Source organism: Oncorhynchus mykiss, chromosome 1 (genome assembly GCF_013265735.2).
Source record: "Oncorhynchus mykiss isolate Arlee chromosome 1, USDA_OmykA_1.1, whole genome shotgun sequence".
Lineage (NCBI taxonomy): Eukaryota > Metazoa > Chordata > Actinopteri > Salmoniformes > Salmonidae > Oncorhynchus > Oncorhynchus mykiss.
Genome location: NC_048565.1, coordinates 16594744 through 16610843, shown reverse-complemented (window position 1 = coordinate 16610843; position 16100 = coordinate 16594744). Strand labels below are relative to the sequence as shown.

Sequence of the window (16100 nt, the reverse complement as noted above, 5' to 3'; positions counted from 1 at the left end):
ACGTTACAGCCTTAATCTAAAATGGATTCAATTGTTTTTTCCCCCTCATCAATCTACACACAATACCCCATAATGACAAAGCAAAAACAGGAAAACTGAAATATCACATTTACATAAGTATTCAGGTCCTTTACTCAGTACTTTGTTGAAGCACCTTTGGCAGCGATTACATCCTTGAGTCTTCTTGAGTATTATGCTAAAAGCTTGGAACACCTGTATTTGGGGAGTTTCTCCCATTCCTCTCTGCAGATCTTCTCAAGCTCTGTCAGGTTGGATGGGGAGTGTCGCTGCACAACTATTTTCAGGTCTCTCCAGAGATGTTCGATCAGGTTCAAGTACGGGCTCTGGCTGAACCACTCAAGGACATTTAGATACTTGTCCCGAAGCCACTCCTGCAATGTCTTGGCTGTGTGCTTAGGTTTGTTGTCCTGTTGGAAGGTGAAACTTCACCCCAGTCTGAGGTCTTGAGCCCTCTGGAGCAAGTTTTCATAAAGGATATCTCTGTACTTTGCTCCATTCATCTTTCCATCGATCCTGACTAGTCTTCCAGTCCCTGCCTCTGAAAGACATCCTCACAGCATGATGCTGCCACCACCATGCTTCACCATAGGGATGGTGCCAGGTTTCCTCCAGACGTGACGCTTGACATTCAGAACAAAGAGTTCAATCTTGGATTCATCAGACCAGAGAATCTTGTTTTTCATGGTCTGAGTCATTTAGGTGCCTTATGGCAAACTCCAAGCAGGCTGTCATGTGCCTTTTACTGAGGAGTGGCTTCCGTCTGGCCACTCTACCACAAAGGCCTGATTGGTGGAGTGCTGCAGAGATGGTTGTCCTTCTTGACGGTTCTCCCATCTCCACAGAGGAACTCTGAAGCTCTTGGTGGTTACAAACTTCTTCCATTTTAAGAATGATGGAAGCCACTGTGTTCTTGGGGACCTTCAATGCTGCCGAAATGTTTTGGTACCCTTCCCCCGATCTGTGCCTCGACACAATTCTGTCTCGGAGCTCTACAGACAATTCCTAGACCTTACGGCTTGGTTTTTGCTCTGAAAGGCACTGTCAACTGTGGGACCTTATACAGACAGGTGTGCGTTACAAATCATTTCCAATCAATTGAATTTACCACAGGTGGACTCCAATCAAGTTGTAGAAACCTCTCAAGGATGATCAATGCAAACAGGATGCACTTCAGCTCAATTTCCAGTCTCATAGCAAGGGTCTGAATACTTATGTAAATAAGGTAAAATGTCTAAAAACCTGTTTTCACTTTGTCATTATAGGGTATTGTGTATAGATTGATGAGGATTGATACATTTTACAATAAGGCTGTAATGTAACTAAATGTGGAAAAGTCAAGGGGTCTGAATACTTTCTGAATGCACTGTACATAGAGGACTGTGAATGACTTACAGTGTGTGTACAATAGCATGTCCATAGGCAAAATATGTAGATTCAGCATAATTGCCCCAAACTTTCTGATTCAGTTTTTCGATGGGCTATTCATTGTCTGTTTTTCTGTCTCATTGAAAATGGTGTCTTGCTGAAAATGTGTTGCATCAGTTCAGTATTTCACGCAAGTGTAGTACTAGAGGACTGGACTTAGTTATATAGCATGGGCGGTAGTTAGATTTCCCTGTCACAACAGGGTCGCAAGTTGGTGCAGTTTGAGCACTTTCCATTTAATTAATACACTGGTGGCAATGGTGGGATAATCCTCGGGCAGTCTCAAGATAATGTCACTGTTCTAATCACTACACGAGTAACCTATACTGAAATTGGATCCTCAGCTTCAGTATGTGGGCAACACTCCTGCTGAACCCACAACAGTTATAGATTGTGCTTCCAACAGCCGCACCTCTTTTCCTGCTAGTCCAAGACAGACCTTTATAAAATGATGATAGACTTATTGTAATTATTAAAAGTCTAAGTTCATGTTGAGTTAACTGAGGTTTGTTTTTACTCTAGGCTGAACACAGCTCTACTGGAAAGACAAGTAGAAATGGGATTTCAAAATTTCACTTTCGTTTCCACACAACAAACACGCCCACAAGTTTACTGAGAAACAGATACACAATACTATCAGGTCAAACTGATCCATAGGCTCAGCTGGTTGTGGATACAATCTCCAAGCAATCTTGCTAGGTAGGTTTGTTTAGTTTACTTTATGTTACTCTTTGAACCATGTTCATTTTATTACGGTCATTGGCTTTAAGAATTCAATGTTGCATGATGGTATATGAATATGTTATTACATTGACAGCATGTCCTTCAACTTCGGGATGGTACCTGGAAGTTGTCCTAATTTTTCTGCACCAGTTTTGCATGGTGAGAAACCCTCATCAATAACTTTGGCAACAAACCTGTTGGGAGGGGACGGCAGACCCGACTCGAGTAAAGTCAGCAAGGGGAATGTGATAAATGCACCTGGGGTGTTTGCAGGTAAGCAAATAGGTGTTGACTATCATGATGTTGGAGTACATTTCTTAAAGGTCCAATGCAGCCGTTTTTATCTCAATATAAAATCATTTCTGTGTAACAATTAAGTACCTTAGAGTGAGTGTTTCCAATTAAAATGGTCAAAAATAAACAAAAATAGCTTAGCAAAGAGCAATTTCTCAAGCAATAACTTTGCTGGGACTGTCTGGGAGTATGGAAGGGAAAACTGAAAACTAGCTGTTATTGGCAGAGAGGCTTAGAACTCTCTTTCTTATTAGTATTTTAACTAATTTACCGCCTGATGTCACTAGGCAGGCCAAAACTCCATTCCACTCCACTCAATTTCAGGTGGTCTTTTCAAACAGCTCGTACACTAAAAGGGCATTATAATAATTTTCACAATTTCACAGTACTATTCCAACCTTATAGTGTGGAAATATATATAAAACACAGGGAAATCTGCACTGGGCCTTTAATAGTCTAACAGGGAAATCTGCACTGGGCCTTTAATAGTCTAACAGGGAAATCTACACTGGGCCTTTAATAGTCTAACAGGGAAATCTGCACTGGGCCTTTAATAGTCTAACAGGGAAATCTACACTGGGCCTTTAATAGTCTAACAGGGAAATCTACACTGGCTGCACCAGACCTTTAATCACCTATTGTGTGTTGTGAGACTCATTGCCACTTTCCAGTAGACTACACTTACCTGATAATTCATGATTTTCATTAGTTTGCTCTTACACTATACTCTCTCAACTCTAGGCCTGCTAGGGGCAGAACAGTGGAAAAGTAAGATGGAGTCCCCATGGAGGGAGGTGGCATGGACTGAGGAGTGAGTAGGGTATCACAACAATACACTCACACTTACCTATGTACACCAACTAGGCCTACTAAACAATCCACCATGTAATTATATTTAATTGTTAATGACCAATGTTTGCCCAGTCGCAGGGAGACCCTGATGGAGTCTATCAGTTCCTATAAGCCTGGTTTTGAGGCTTTGTCTGAGGCTCGGGTTCTGCTGCTGGGTCCTGTCGGAGCCGGCAAGTCCAGCTTCATCAGCTCTGTTCAGTCAGTCTTCACAGGAAGATTCACTAACCGGGCCATGGTTGGCTCTTCCTCTGCCAGCTTCACCAAAAAGGTAGAGGTAAAAAAACATAGAAAGTATTTGAGTTTGTTAGAAACTGGGAGTTTTGGGGCTGGATGATATAGATCAATTACATGCGTAAATAAAGATTTAGTTAAGTTACAACAACTATTATTGTTAATCACTCCATATTGTAAACCACATTGTATATCCTTACACGTATAATTCTGTCTGTGTTCTCTATCTCAGCTCCAGTTGTTCAACATCCGTGGGCGGAGTCCAGAGCAGCCTACTGCGCTGGTCCTGTGTGATGTCATGGGTCTGGGAGATGGGGAGACCACTGGACTAACCCTCCATGACACTCTGGCTATCATCAAAGGCCATGCACCCGAGGGACACAAGGTACGTGAGGGAGAAAGGACACAGGTGCCACCGTTGTGTGTAAGAAAGAATGCAAGTATTGGATGTCGACGTTAAAATTACAGGGGCACAGTGTGTGTAACATTCATATAACTCGGAGTTGAGCAACAGCGGCCACAGTGTGTTCCAGGTCTGCTCTAACACACAGTGTGTGCCGATTTTTGTTCCAGTTTAGTTCTAACACACCTGATTCAACTAATCACAGTCTGCAATTTAGACCACTATTATGATTCAGGTGAGTTAGTGCTGGGTTGGAACATACTCATGCAGGCAGCCTCACAAGATAGGAGTTGCTCACCCCTGATATAAATTTCTCTGTTCAGTAGAGAATATTATAAATACTCTCTCAGCTGGTTGGTTTGAACAACCAAGCTAATGTTCTCATCCATCCTCTACAGTTCAGTCCTGAGCAGCCTGTGAGATCAGAGACTGTGGGGTATGTAAAGAAGCCGTCCCTTAAAGACAAGGTCCACTGTGTCGTCTTTGTGGTGGATGCTTCTAAAGTGTCCAGCTACACCAAAGGTCTGGGCACCACCTTCCAACAGCTCAGAGAACACATCAGTGACCTGGGTGAGCAATACAAGAAGCTTTTTCGCAATGGAAGTAATGGTTGTAGGGACTGTGGTCAATTCTGTCAGTTGACAGTGTGTGAAACAAATGTGTTTTGTAGGTGTGCATCAAGTGGCACTGCTGACACACGTGGACCAGGTGTGTCAGGAAACTGCCCGTGACATCACCCAGGTGTACAACAGTCGGATCGTTCAGCAGACGGTATTCTCAATAATACCCTTTATTGACGTTTTAGTTAGCTATTGGAACATCAGCTATCGGAACATCTGACATTTAACCACCCTGTATGAACATCCTTGACTGACTTGTGTATTTGGTTTTACTGTCATGGTGGGGACAAGAAATCCTCACAAGGATAGTAAAACAAGGAAAAAAATACTATTTTAAGCTTAGGGGTTAGGTGTAGGGTTTCACTTTGGGTTAAGGTTAGAATCAGGGTTAGGGGTAGGTTCAGGGCTAGGGTTACGGGTTAGGATTAGTATCAAGGTTAGGGTTAGGATAAGGGTTAGATGTTAGGGAAAATAGGATTTTGAATGGGAATCAATTGTTTGGTCCCCACAAGGATAGTAAAACAAATGTGTGTGTGTGTGCATGTGCGTAGATGACCAACGCTGGGGCTCTGCTTGGCATGTCCACCTCCTACATCGTTCCGGTGAAGAACTACTCATCTGAGCTGGACGTCGATGAGAACACAGACATCCTTCTGCTCAGTGCTGTGGACCACATCCTGCAATACGTGGATCTGCATTTCCAGGACTGTGCAGCAACATACCCTAAACTGTCTCTTTAAAAAGACTGTGAAATGTTATTTAAAAATGCATTACATATGTTTATAATGTTTTTTGACTTGCTTGCACTATTGTTAACTTTTTAATTTGATTTGATTTAATTTGTCCTTTACATAAGTCTTGCTTTGACTAAGACAAATAAGTAAAAGCCATTTTGAACGGTGTACATGTTGTCTGTCTAGGAATGTTTTAAGCTGTTTTGTACAATAGGGGCACTCTCACAAGGGATTATGGGTCACTGGCCACATGTATATAGGTACAATGTGTTAGCTCAGCATAGGTGAGCAAGTACAGTGGGGCAAAAAAGTATTTAGTCAGACACCAATTGTGCAAGTTCTCCCACTTAAAAAGATGAGAGAGGCCTGTAATTGTCATCATAGGTACACTTCAACTATGACAGACAAAATGAGAAATAAAAATCCAGAAAATCACATTGTAGGATTTTTAATGAATTTATTTGCTAATTATGGTGGAAAATAAGTAGTCGTGACAGTACCCCCCCCCCCCCCGACCCGGAGGACGAGGCGCAGTGCAATCCGGATGGAGACGGGGGAATTCTCGCAGCATGGAAGGATCTAACACGTCTCCACCAGAACCCAGAATCTCTCCTCCGGACCGTACTCCTCCAAGTCCACGGGGTACTGAAGGCCCCTCGCCCGACGCCTCGAATCCAAGATGGATCGAACGGAGTACGCCGGGACACCCTAAATGTCCAGAGGGGGCGGAGGAACATCCCGCACTTCAGCCTCCTGAAGCGGGCCAGCCACCACCGGCCTGAGGAGAGACAAATGGAACGAGGGGTTAATACGGTAATTAGTGGGTACCTTTAACCTACAACATACCTCGTTCACTCTCCTCAGGACTTTAAACGGCCCCACAAACCGCTGACCAAGCTTCCGGCAGGGCAGGCGGAGGGGAAGGTTTCGGGTCGAGAGCCATACCCTGTCCCCTGGTGCGAACACCGGGGCCTCACTGCGGTGACGGTCTGCGCCAACTTTCTGGCGCAGTATGGCGCCCTGAAGGTGGGCCCGAACCGGCTGATACCCTAATACACATTGAAAGGGAGAAAGGTTAGTGGAGAAGTGGCGGAGCGAGTTCTGGCCATCTCTGCCCAGGGCACAAACTTCGCCCACTCCTCCGGCCGGTCCTGGCAATAAGACTGCAGAAACCTACCCACATACTGGTTAACTCTCTCCACCTGCCCATCACTCTCGGGGTGAAAACCTGAGGTAAGGCTGACCGAGACCCCCAGACGGGCCTTCCAGACCCTTGACGTGAACTGGGGACCCCGATCAGACACTATATCCTCAGGCACCCCATAGTGCCGGAAGACGTGTGTTAACAGGGCCTCCGCAGTTTGTAAGGCCGTAGGGAGACCCGGGCAAAGGGAGGAGACGACTTCGAAAAACGGTCCACAACGACCAGGATCGTGGTGTTACCCTGTGAAGGTGGAAGATCAGTTAAGAAATCCACCTACAGGTGCGACCATGGCCGTTGTGGAACGGGTAAGGGTTGTAACTTACCTCTGGGCAGGTGTCTAGGATCCTTGCACTGGGCGCACACTGAGCAGGAGGAAACATAAATCCTCACGTCCTTAGCTAAAGTGGGCCACCAGTACCTCCCAACAAGACAACGCACTGTCCGACCAATCCCAGGATGAACAGAGGAGGGTGAGGTGTGGGCCCAATAGATCAGTCGGTCGCGGACAGCAGACTGAATGTACAGACACCCAGCTGGACACTGAGGGGGAGAGGACTCTGCACGTGACGCCCGCTCAATGTCCGCTTCCAACTCCCACACTACCGGCGCCACCAAACAAGAGGCTGGGAGTATGGGAGTGGGATCCGTGGACCGCTCCTCTGTGTCATACAGCCGGGACAGTGCGTCTGCCTTCACGTTCTGGGAGCCTGGTCTGTAAGAGAGGGTAAACACAAAACGGGTGAAAAACATGTCCCACCTTGCCTGACGAGGATTCAGTCTACTCGCCTCCCGCATGTACTCCAGATTGTGATGATCAGTCCAGATGAGAAAAGGGTGTTTAGCACCCTCAAGCCAATGTCTCCACGCCTTCAAAGCCTTGACGACAGCCAACAACTCCCGGTCCCCCACATCATAGTTTTGCTCCGCCGGGCTGAGTTTCTTCGAAAAGAAGACACAGGGGCGGAGCTTCAGTGGCGTACCCGAGCGCTGAGAGAGCACTGCTCCTATCCAAGCTTCGGATGCGTCCACCTCCACTATGAACGGCAAAGAGGGATCCGGATGGGCCAACACAGGAACCGAGGTAAACAGAGCCGTAATGGGAGCAGCAACCTGACCAAAACCCCAGATAAACCTCCGGTAGTAGTTGGAAAACCCTAAGAATCACTGCACCTCCTTTATCGTGGTGGGAGTCGGCCAATTACGCACGGCTGCAATGCGGTAACTCTTCATCTCCACTCCTGACGTGGAAATCCGATGCCCTAGGAAGGAGACGGACTGTTGGAAGAACAGGCATTTCTCAGCCTTGACGTACAGGTCATGCTCCAACAGGCGACCAAGCACTTTGCGCACCAGGGACACATGCTCGGCACGTGTAGCGGAGTATATCAGAATGTCATCGATATACACCACTACACCCTGCCCGTGCAGGTCTCTGAAAATCTTGTCTACAAATGATTGGATGACTAATAGAGTCTTCTACCCATACAGCATGAAGAGGTACTCATAATGCCCTGAGGTGGTACTAAATGCCGTCTTCCACTCGTCTCCCTTCCAAATACGCACCAGATTGTACTCACTCCTGAGATCCAGTTTAGTGAAGAAGCGCACCCCGTGCATTGACTCAATCGCCATAGCGATAAGAGGTAGCAACTATACCTCACCAGGATTTTATTGAGACCTCGATATTCAATGCGAGAGCGCAAACCTCCATCCTTCAGGTAAAATGGAGGGCTGAATCTACCCCTGACGCAGGGATTCGGAGACATATGTCTCCATAGCCACCGTCTCCGCTTGTGACAGGGGATACACGTGACTCCTGGGAAGTGCAGCGTCTGCCAGCAGATCTGTTTCACAATCCCCCCCGTCGATGGGGTGGTAATTGAGTCACCTTATTTTTACAGAAGGCGAGAGCCAATGCGGCATATTCTGGGGGAATGCGCACAGTGGAGACCTGGTCTGAACTTTTCACCGTAGTATCACCAACGGAAACACCTAAACACCTACCTGAGCACTCTCACGACCACCCCGTGAGAGACCTCTGTGGCCAAGAAACAGTGGGGTTATGACAAGCTAACCAGGGTAGGCCCAGCACCATGGAATACACAGGATAATCAATAAGAAAAATACTAATATTTTCACTGTAACCCCCCTGCGTTACCATTCTCAAAGGAGTGGTGGCCTCCCTGATAAACCCTGACCCCAATGGTGACTATCTAAGGCATGAACGGGGAAAGGCATACCCACAGGAACAATGGGGATCCCTGAACTATGAGCTAATCCTTTATTAATGAAATTCCCAGCCGCGCCTGAATCTACTAGAGCCTTATGCTGTGAACGTGGGGAAAATTCAGGAAAAGTAACAGAGACAAACATATGTGCAACAGAGGGCTCTGGATGAGAATGGTGCCTACTCACCTGGGGTGACGCCAGAGTGCCCTGCCTGCTACCTCAATTCTCAGAGGAAACAACCCCGCACCGACCAGCAGTGTGACCTCTGTGGCCACATATGGTGCACAAGCGGGAACCCCCTCCGGTCTCCCTGCGCACCGCACCTCCCAGTTTCATGGGTATCGGAGAGGGTATGCGGGAGGATGAAACAACCAGACCCCGATGGACATGTCCACCAGCTGGTCGAAGGTGAGGGTGGTGTCTCTGCAGGCCAGCTCCCGACGGACGTCCTCACGTAGACTACAGTGGTAATGATCGATCAGGGCCTTGTTGCTCCATCCAGCGCAGGCAGCCAGGGTCCTAAACTACAGTGCAAACTCCTGGGCACTCCTCATCTCCGGCCTCAGATGGTAGAGGTGCTCACCCGCCGCTCTGCCCTCGGGTGGGTGGTCGAATACTGTCCGGAAACAGCAGGTGAACTCCTCAAAATCGTCCAACTCCGCATCTCCCCCTCCACACACAGAGCTGGCCACTCCAGGGCTTTCCCGGTGAGGCACGAAACGAGGGCAAAACTCTTCTCACGGTCCGATGGAGCTGGGTGGACCGTGGCCAGGTACAGGCTTAGTTTGAGGAGAAAGGGAAGGGAACAGGAGAATCAAAACTTGTCGGAATGGAGTAGTTTAATAACTTAAAAAACATAACTCCAAAATCATAATACAAAACACGAATACTGAACATAAAACAATCTCCGACAAAGACAGGTAATGAATGGGATTGAAACCAGGTGTGTAGGAAGACAAGACAAAAACAATGGGAAAAAAATGGATCAATGATGGCTAGAAGATCGGTGATGTCGACCGCTGAGCACCGCCTGAACAAGGAGAGACTGCAACTTTGTCAGAAGTCGTGACATTAGTAATGCCTGGCCTGTGTCTATAAATTCCTGTCTGTCAAGTGAAATGATTGAGATGGTGGTTGCTTGTAGAGAATAAAGAGAATAAGTAAATGTTTTGTAAAGCTCCGGTCTAGTCTTAAATTTCGTACAGTTGACGTTCCACTCTCCGAACCCTCTAAACAGAGTGTTATATTGACATTGAAAAACATTATTTGTTTTAAATTTACATGCTTAAGTAAGCACACTTGATAGCTGGAATATACAGAGTAATATGAACATATTCAATCAAGCAAACACACTATAATAATGTAACAGGCCATCATCTGGCAAATTCCATATCAATAACATAATTTCACTCATAGTACGTCTTTCACAATACATGAAAATCATTGAACATCCTGTTGTGTTCTAATCAATGCACTATGTTTTCAGATAGTCCCGATATCATCTCTGTTCCCATCAGATTATTTTGCTGATGGTGAGGCCCAGCAATTGGTGTCTTGCTGAAAATGTGTTGCATCAGTTTAGTATTTCATGCAATAGGCGTAAGTGTATCCTCAGTATGTCAGTGTACAACCTCTTCCAAGAGGTCTGGACTTATGAAGCATGGGCAGTAGTGAGCTTTCCCTGTAACAGAATATATATGTATTTTTTTAACCTTTATTTATCTAGGCAAGTCAGTTAAGAACAAATTCTTATTTACAATGACGGCCTACCCCGGTCACACCCGGACGACACTGGGCCAATTGTGCACCACCATACGGGACTCCTAATCACGGTAGGATTTGATACAGCCTGGATTCAAACCAGGGACTGTAGTAACAACTCTTACACTGAGATGCAGTGCCTTAGACCGCTGCACAACTCGGGAGCCCAACAGAACTGTCGCAAGTTGGTGCAGTTTGCCCACTTTCCCTTCAATTAATACACTGGTAGCAATGGTGGGATAATCCTCCTCTAGTCTCATATTCTAATGCTTTTGATGGACGTGTGAGGTGTGGAACTGAATGGCACAGATTTCCCCGAAAAGAGAAAGATTGCCAGTTCAAACACTGTTCTAATTACTACACAAATATCCTACACTGAAACTCGGATATACACTTATTATAATTATTCTATAGCCTAAGCCTATGTTGAGTAGGCTATGCTTCTGCTGAACACAGCTCTACTGGTATGAAACACTGTCCCTGTAGCCATACTGGGCTCAAACTTGTGATCCTCTACTTCACAACACAAGTGACCACCCTCCTTGACAACGCATCAACAGATTGCCCTGATTTAGTAATATTTTATTTGTGGTTTGTATGATTTTTTGTCTTCTTCCCCATATCAAAACTCTTTTGGTTTCCTCACAACAGACACATCTACTGAGAAACAGATACAGGTTCAACTGAACTCTCAATCTTCTCTCTACTGTTTTGCATTATATAGGCTACTTTAAGTAAGTAAGTAGCGAAGTAAATTATGTTCTTCTTTGAACACTATCTGATTTTATGATGACAGCCATTGGCACTAAATACTTGAAAGTTGTGATAAATGATTGAACATGTTATTACATTGACAGCATGTCTTTCGGCAGCTTCAGGCAACCTGTTAAGGTAGGCCTAACTGAGATTCCTGCACCAGTTTTTGGTTGGGGGACACCTTTCTCAATATTACTGTTAGTAATAACAATGTGATGTGGAGGTACGGCTACGCGAGACTACGTCTGGTGTGATCAAAATGAATTTAAAATGACCCATGTGTATCCAGTCACAGGGAGACCCTGATGGAGTCTATCAGTTCCTATAAGCCTGATTGTGAGGCTTTGTCTGAGGCTCGGGTTCTGCTGCTGGGGACTGTTGGAGTCGGCAAGTCCAGCTTCATCAGCTCTGTTCAGTCAGTCTTCACAGGAAGATTCACTAACTGTTTTGGGCATATTGTTTCCATCCTGCTCAGTAGGTGACGGCATGCACATGCACGGGCCATGGTTGGCTCTTCCCCTGCCAACTTCACCAAAAAGGTAGAGGTAAAAAAACATAAAAAGTATTTGAGTTTGTGAGAAACTGGGAATTTTGGGGCTTACATGCAAAATAAAGATGCTTGACCGGTTGAAAATATTTTGTTAAGTTGCAAAAACTATTAACCATATTTTAAACCGCATAGTCTATCCTCACACATTATTTAACAAAAAAAACTGAAATATCACATTTAGCTAAGTATTCAGACCATTTACTCTGTACTTTGTTGAAGCACCTTTGGCAGCAATTACAGGCTCGAGTCTTCTTGGGTATAATGCTACAAACTTGGCACGTCTGTATTTGGGGAGTTTCTCCCAATCTTCTCTGCAGATCCTCATAAGCTCTATTAGGTTGAATGGGGAACGTTGCTGCACAGCTTTTCAGACCCCTCTAGAGATTTTCGATCAGGTTGAAGTCGGGGCTCTGGCTAGGCCACTCAAGGACATTCAGAGACTTGTCCTGAAGCCACTCCTGCATTGTCTTGGCTGTGTGCCTAGGGTCGTTGTCCTGTTGGAAGGTGAACCTTTGCCTCAGTCTGAGGTCCTTAGCAGGTTTTCATCAAGGATCTCTCTGTACTTTTCTCTATTCAGTTTTGCCTCTGATCCTGTCTCGTCTCCCAGTCCCTGCCACTGAAAAACATCCCCACAGCATGATGCTGCCAGCCCCATGCTTCACGATAGTGATGGTGCAAGGTTTCATCCAGACGTGACGCTTGGCATTCAAGCCAAAGAGTTCAATCATGGTTTCATCAGACCAGAGAATATTGCTTCTCATTGCCTGAAAGTCTTTTGGTGACTTTTGGCAAACTCCAAGCTGGCTGTTATGTGCCTTTTACTGAGGAGCTGCTTCCTTCTGGCCCCTCTACCATAAAGGCCTGATTGGTGGAGTGATACAGAGATGGTTGTACTTCTGAAAGGTTCACCCATCTCCACAGAGGAATTCTGGAGTTCTCAGTTTGGCCAGGCAGCCAGCTCTATGAAGAGTCCTGGGTGTTCCAAACTTATTCCATTTAAGAGTGATGAAGGCCACTGTGTTCTTGGGGACCTTCAATGCTGCAGAAATGTTTTGGTACACTTCCCCAGATCTGTGCCTCGACACAATCCTGTCTCGGAGCTCTAAGGACAATTCCTTGGTTTTGGCTCTGACATGCAGTGTCAAATGTGGGACCTTATATAGACAGGTGTGTCTTTCCAAATCATGTCCAATCAATTGAATTTACCACAGGTGGACTCCAATCAAGTTGTAGAAACATCTCAAGGATGAGTAATGGAAACAGGATGCACCTGAGCTTTATTTTTTATAGATTTGCAAACATTTCTAAAAACTTGTTTTCACTTTGTCATTATGGGGTATCGTGTATAAATTGCTTTTTTATTTAATACATTTTAGAATAAGGCGGTAACATAACAAAATGTTGAAAAGGTCAAGGGGTCTGAATACTTTCCGAAGGCACTGTATAATTCTTTCTATGTCCTCTATCTCAGCTCCAGTTGTTCAACATCCGTGGGCAGAGTCCAGAGCAGCCTACTGCGCTGGTCCTGTGTGATGTCATGGGTCTGGGAGATGGGGAGACCGCTGGACTAACCCTCCATGACACTCTGGCTATCATCAAAGGCCATGCACCCGAGGGACACAAGGTACATGAGGGAGAACGGACACAAGTGCCACCGGTGTGTGTAAGACAGAGAGCAAGTATTGGGAGTCGAGTTTCGTATATCTCAGAGTTGAGCAACAGGGGCCGCAGTGTTTGCCGGTTTTTGTTCCAGTTTAGCTTTAACACACCTGATTGAACTAATCACAGTCTTCAATTTATAAAAAATTTATGAATCAGGTGAGATAGTGCTCACCCCTGAAATAAATGTCTCTGTTTTTAGTGAATATTCCAATATTCTCTCAGCTGGTTGGTTTGAATATGCAATCTAATGTTCCCATTAATCTTTTACAGTTCAGTCCTGAGCAGCCTGTGAGATCGGAGACATCAGTGACATGGGTGAGCATAGGAGGAAGTGTTTTAGCAACGGCAGTAATGGTTGTAGGAACTGTGGTCAATTCTGTCAGTCGACAGTGTGTGAAACAAATGTGTTTTGTAGGTGTGCATCAAGTGGCATTGCTGACGCAACTGGACAAGGTGTGTCAGGAAACCGACTGTGACATCACCCAGGTGTAGAAAAGCCGGGTTGTTCAGCAGACATTACTCTCAATAATTTCCCTTATTGATGTGTTAGTCAGCAATTGGAACATCTGAAATGTAAGCACCCTGTATGTAGGTCTCCTGTGAGCATCATTGTCTGACTTGAGTGTGTGTGTGTTTGGTTTTACTATCTTGGTGGGGAAAAAATAATACATCTGCACACTGCTCTTTATTAAGCTTCACGTATCGGCCTCAAGACCTTCGTCAGAGCTTTTGTGAGTTTTTGTAATTTGCACCCTATTGTAGACATTGCTCCACCCACATCCGTTCAATGCATCGAATGAGGTTGGAGTCGAGGGAAAATAAGCAAGTGTTACGAAATATATGTATTCTAATAAAGTAGGTACATAAAACGTATTAAACACGTCTGTAAAACCATAATGAGGACATCGACCTATCAAGTAAGCTTTCATAAATCATTGGGTACAGAGCAAGAACAAATGTAGAGAAATCTGAAGTGGAGGCATTAATTGATGTTCACACTTACAACATAACAATAATGGGCATTTCATCATTAAGACATTTTGGGAAAAATGTCTGGAGGGACCAGAAGTCCTCACAAGGATAGTAAACTAATGAACATTCAGACAAGTGGGGACATTTTGCTGGTCCCCACAATGAAAAAGTATATTTTAGGCTTAGGGGTTAGGTTTGGGTTAGGGTTAGAATTAAGGTTATAATTAGGGTTATGAGTTTGGGGTTAAGGTTAGGGTAAGGTTAGTTTAGGGTTTGGAAAAATAGGACTTAGAAATGGGGATCAATTGGTTGGTCCCCACAAGGATAGTAAAACAAATGTTTGTGTGTGTGTGTGTGTGAGTAGATGACCAAGGCTAGGGCTCTGCTTGGCATGTCCACCTGCTACATCGTGCCTGTGAAGAACTACTCATCTGAGCTGGATGTTGATGAGAACACAGACATATATATTTATTTACAAAACAATATTTGGGAGATTGGAAATGATGCAGACAATACATTGATGGAAGCTTCAATCTATCTACAATATTAAAGCTGATCTACCCCCCCCCCAAAAAAAATAAACATAAAAAAGAGAAAACATCCTTCTGCTCAGTGCTGTGTACCACATCCTGCAATATGTGGATCTCCACTCCCAGAACAATGCAGCAACAGAGCCTAAACCAGTGCTCACCAACCTTTTGAGTCAAGATCACTTTCTGAGTCAAAATGCAAACCAAGATAAAAGGTCTTTAACAAGGCTGTGAAATGCAGTGTAATAGAAATATGTATTACATGTGCTTACCATGTTTAAAAAAAACTTGTTTTCACTATTGTTAACATGTTAATTAACTTCTTGAGTCTCAATGCAACTGTTTATGTTATATGTTTTGTGTTCTACTTGTGGCCCTGGTTGTCCTGAAAAGAAAACAAGGGCAGAGCAAGCAGATAAATGAAAGTAGTGAATTTCAGCTTGTTTTGCTGCGGTAAGATTGGTTACAATGAATCGTCATTCACAGAAGTCTTGCTTTGAGTAAAATGAATGTGTAAGAGCCATTTTGACCTGTGTACATGTTGCCTGTCTAGGGATGTTTTAACCTGTTTTGTATAATAGGGGCACTTTCACATGGGGTTATGGGCCACTGGCTACATGTGGATATAGGTACAAAGTGGCCAAGGAAGTGTTAGCTTAGCACAGGTGAGGGGCATATTCAACAGAGGCAGGGCCAACTTGTCTTGGATGAACAGGAGGAGGTGGGCTCTTCCTGTCTACAGTGGCCCATAATGCCACAGATTCCCCCAGTACTGCTGCTTATTCCGTGCACCAGTTCTGGAGTTCTATATCACCAGCCTCTAGGCGTCACTGAACTGTCTCATTACGCACACCTGATTCCAATTCCCCTGATTAGTAATTTTCAAACGTGCCCTCTGTTCACCATTGTCTTGTCACTTATTGTTCACATGTCCGTTGGTCTTGTGAGTACCTGTGCTTTGTTGTTTCGGCTTTCGTGCTGCGTGTATTGTGTACACGTTATTACGGGTCTCATCCCGTGTAGTACTGTGCAATTGTTATTACGGGTCTCATCCCCTGTAGTACTGTGCAATTGTTATTACGGGTCTCATCCCGTGTAGTACTGTGCAATTGTTTTTACGGGTCTCATCCCGT

At 45.0% G+C, this 16100-nt stretch overlaps 1 protein-coding gene and 1 pseudogene across 2 annotated transcripts; both read left to right on the top strand.

The window, feature by feature from the left end:
* The first annotated feature begins 2016 nt into the window (after positions 1 to 2016).
* On the top strand, positions 2017 to 5471 carry LOC118941208 (interferon-induced protein 44-like). 2 transcript variants are annotated; one of them, XM_036953607.1, is made up of 8 exons: positions 2017 to 2145; positions 2264 to 2442; positions 3205 to 3274; positions 3388 to 3589; positions 3779 to 3931; positions 4348 to 4519; positions 4620 to 4720; positions 5121 to 5471. In XM_036953607.1, the coding sequence occupies exons 2-8, from the start codon at positions 2265 to 2267 to the stop codon at positions 5307 to 5309; spliced, it is 1065 nt and encodes a 354-aa protein (XP_036809502.1). In that variant the 5' UTR covers positions 2017 to 2145; position 2264; the 3' UTR covers positions 5310 to 5471. The 2 variants fall into 2 exon arrangements, with proteins under 2 accessions (XP_036809502.1, XP_036809564.1); XM_036953669.1 differs by having other exon boundaries at positions 2018 to 2145; positions 3388 to 3583.
* A 3735-nt stretch (positions 5472 to 9206) lies between these two features.
* On the top strand, positions 9207 to 14035 carry LOC118966506 (annotated as a pseudogene).
* Positions 14036 to 16100: the final 2065 nt, after the last annotated feature.

What these genes read in the sequence shown, in the direction of transcription:
- LOC118941208 (XM_036953607.1), top strand. Translation starts at nt 2,265, where the DNA reads ATGTCCTTCAACTTCGGGATGGTACCTGGAAGTTGTCCTAATTTTTCT. An exon ending in GAGGTGGCATGGACTGAGGA is followed by an intron (nt 3,275 to 3,387) that starts GTGAGTAGGGTA and finishes ATGTTTGCCCAG; the next exon opens with TCGCAGGGAGACCCTGATGG. An exon ending in GTCGGATCGTTCAGCAGACG is followed by an intron (nt 4,721 to 5,120) that starts GTATTCTCAATA and finishes GCATGTGCGTAG; the next exon opens with ATGACCAACGCTGGGGCTCT.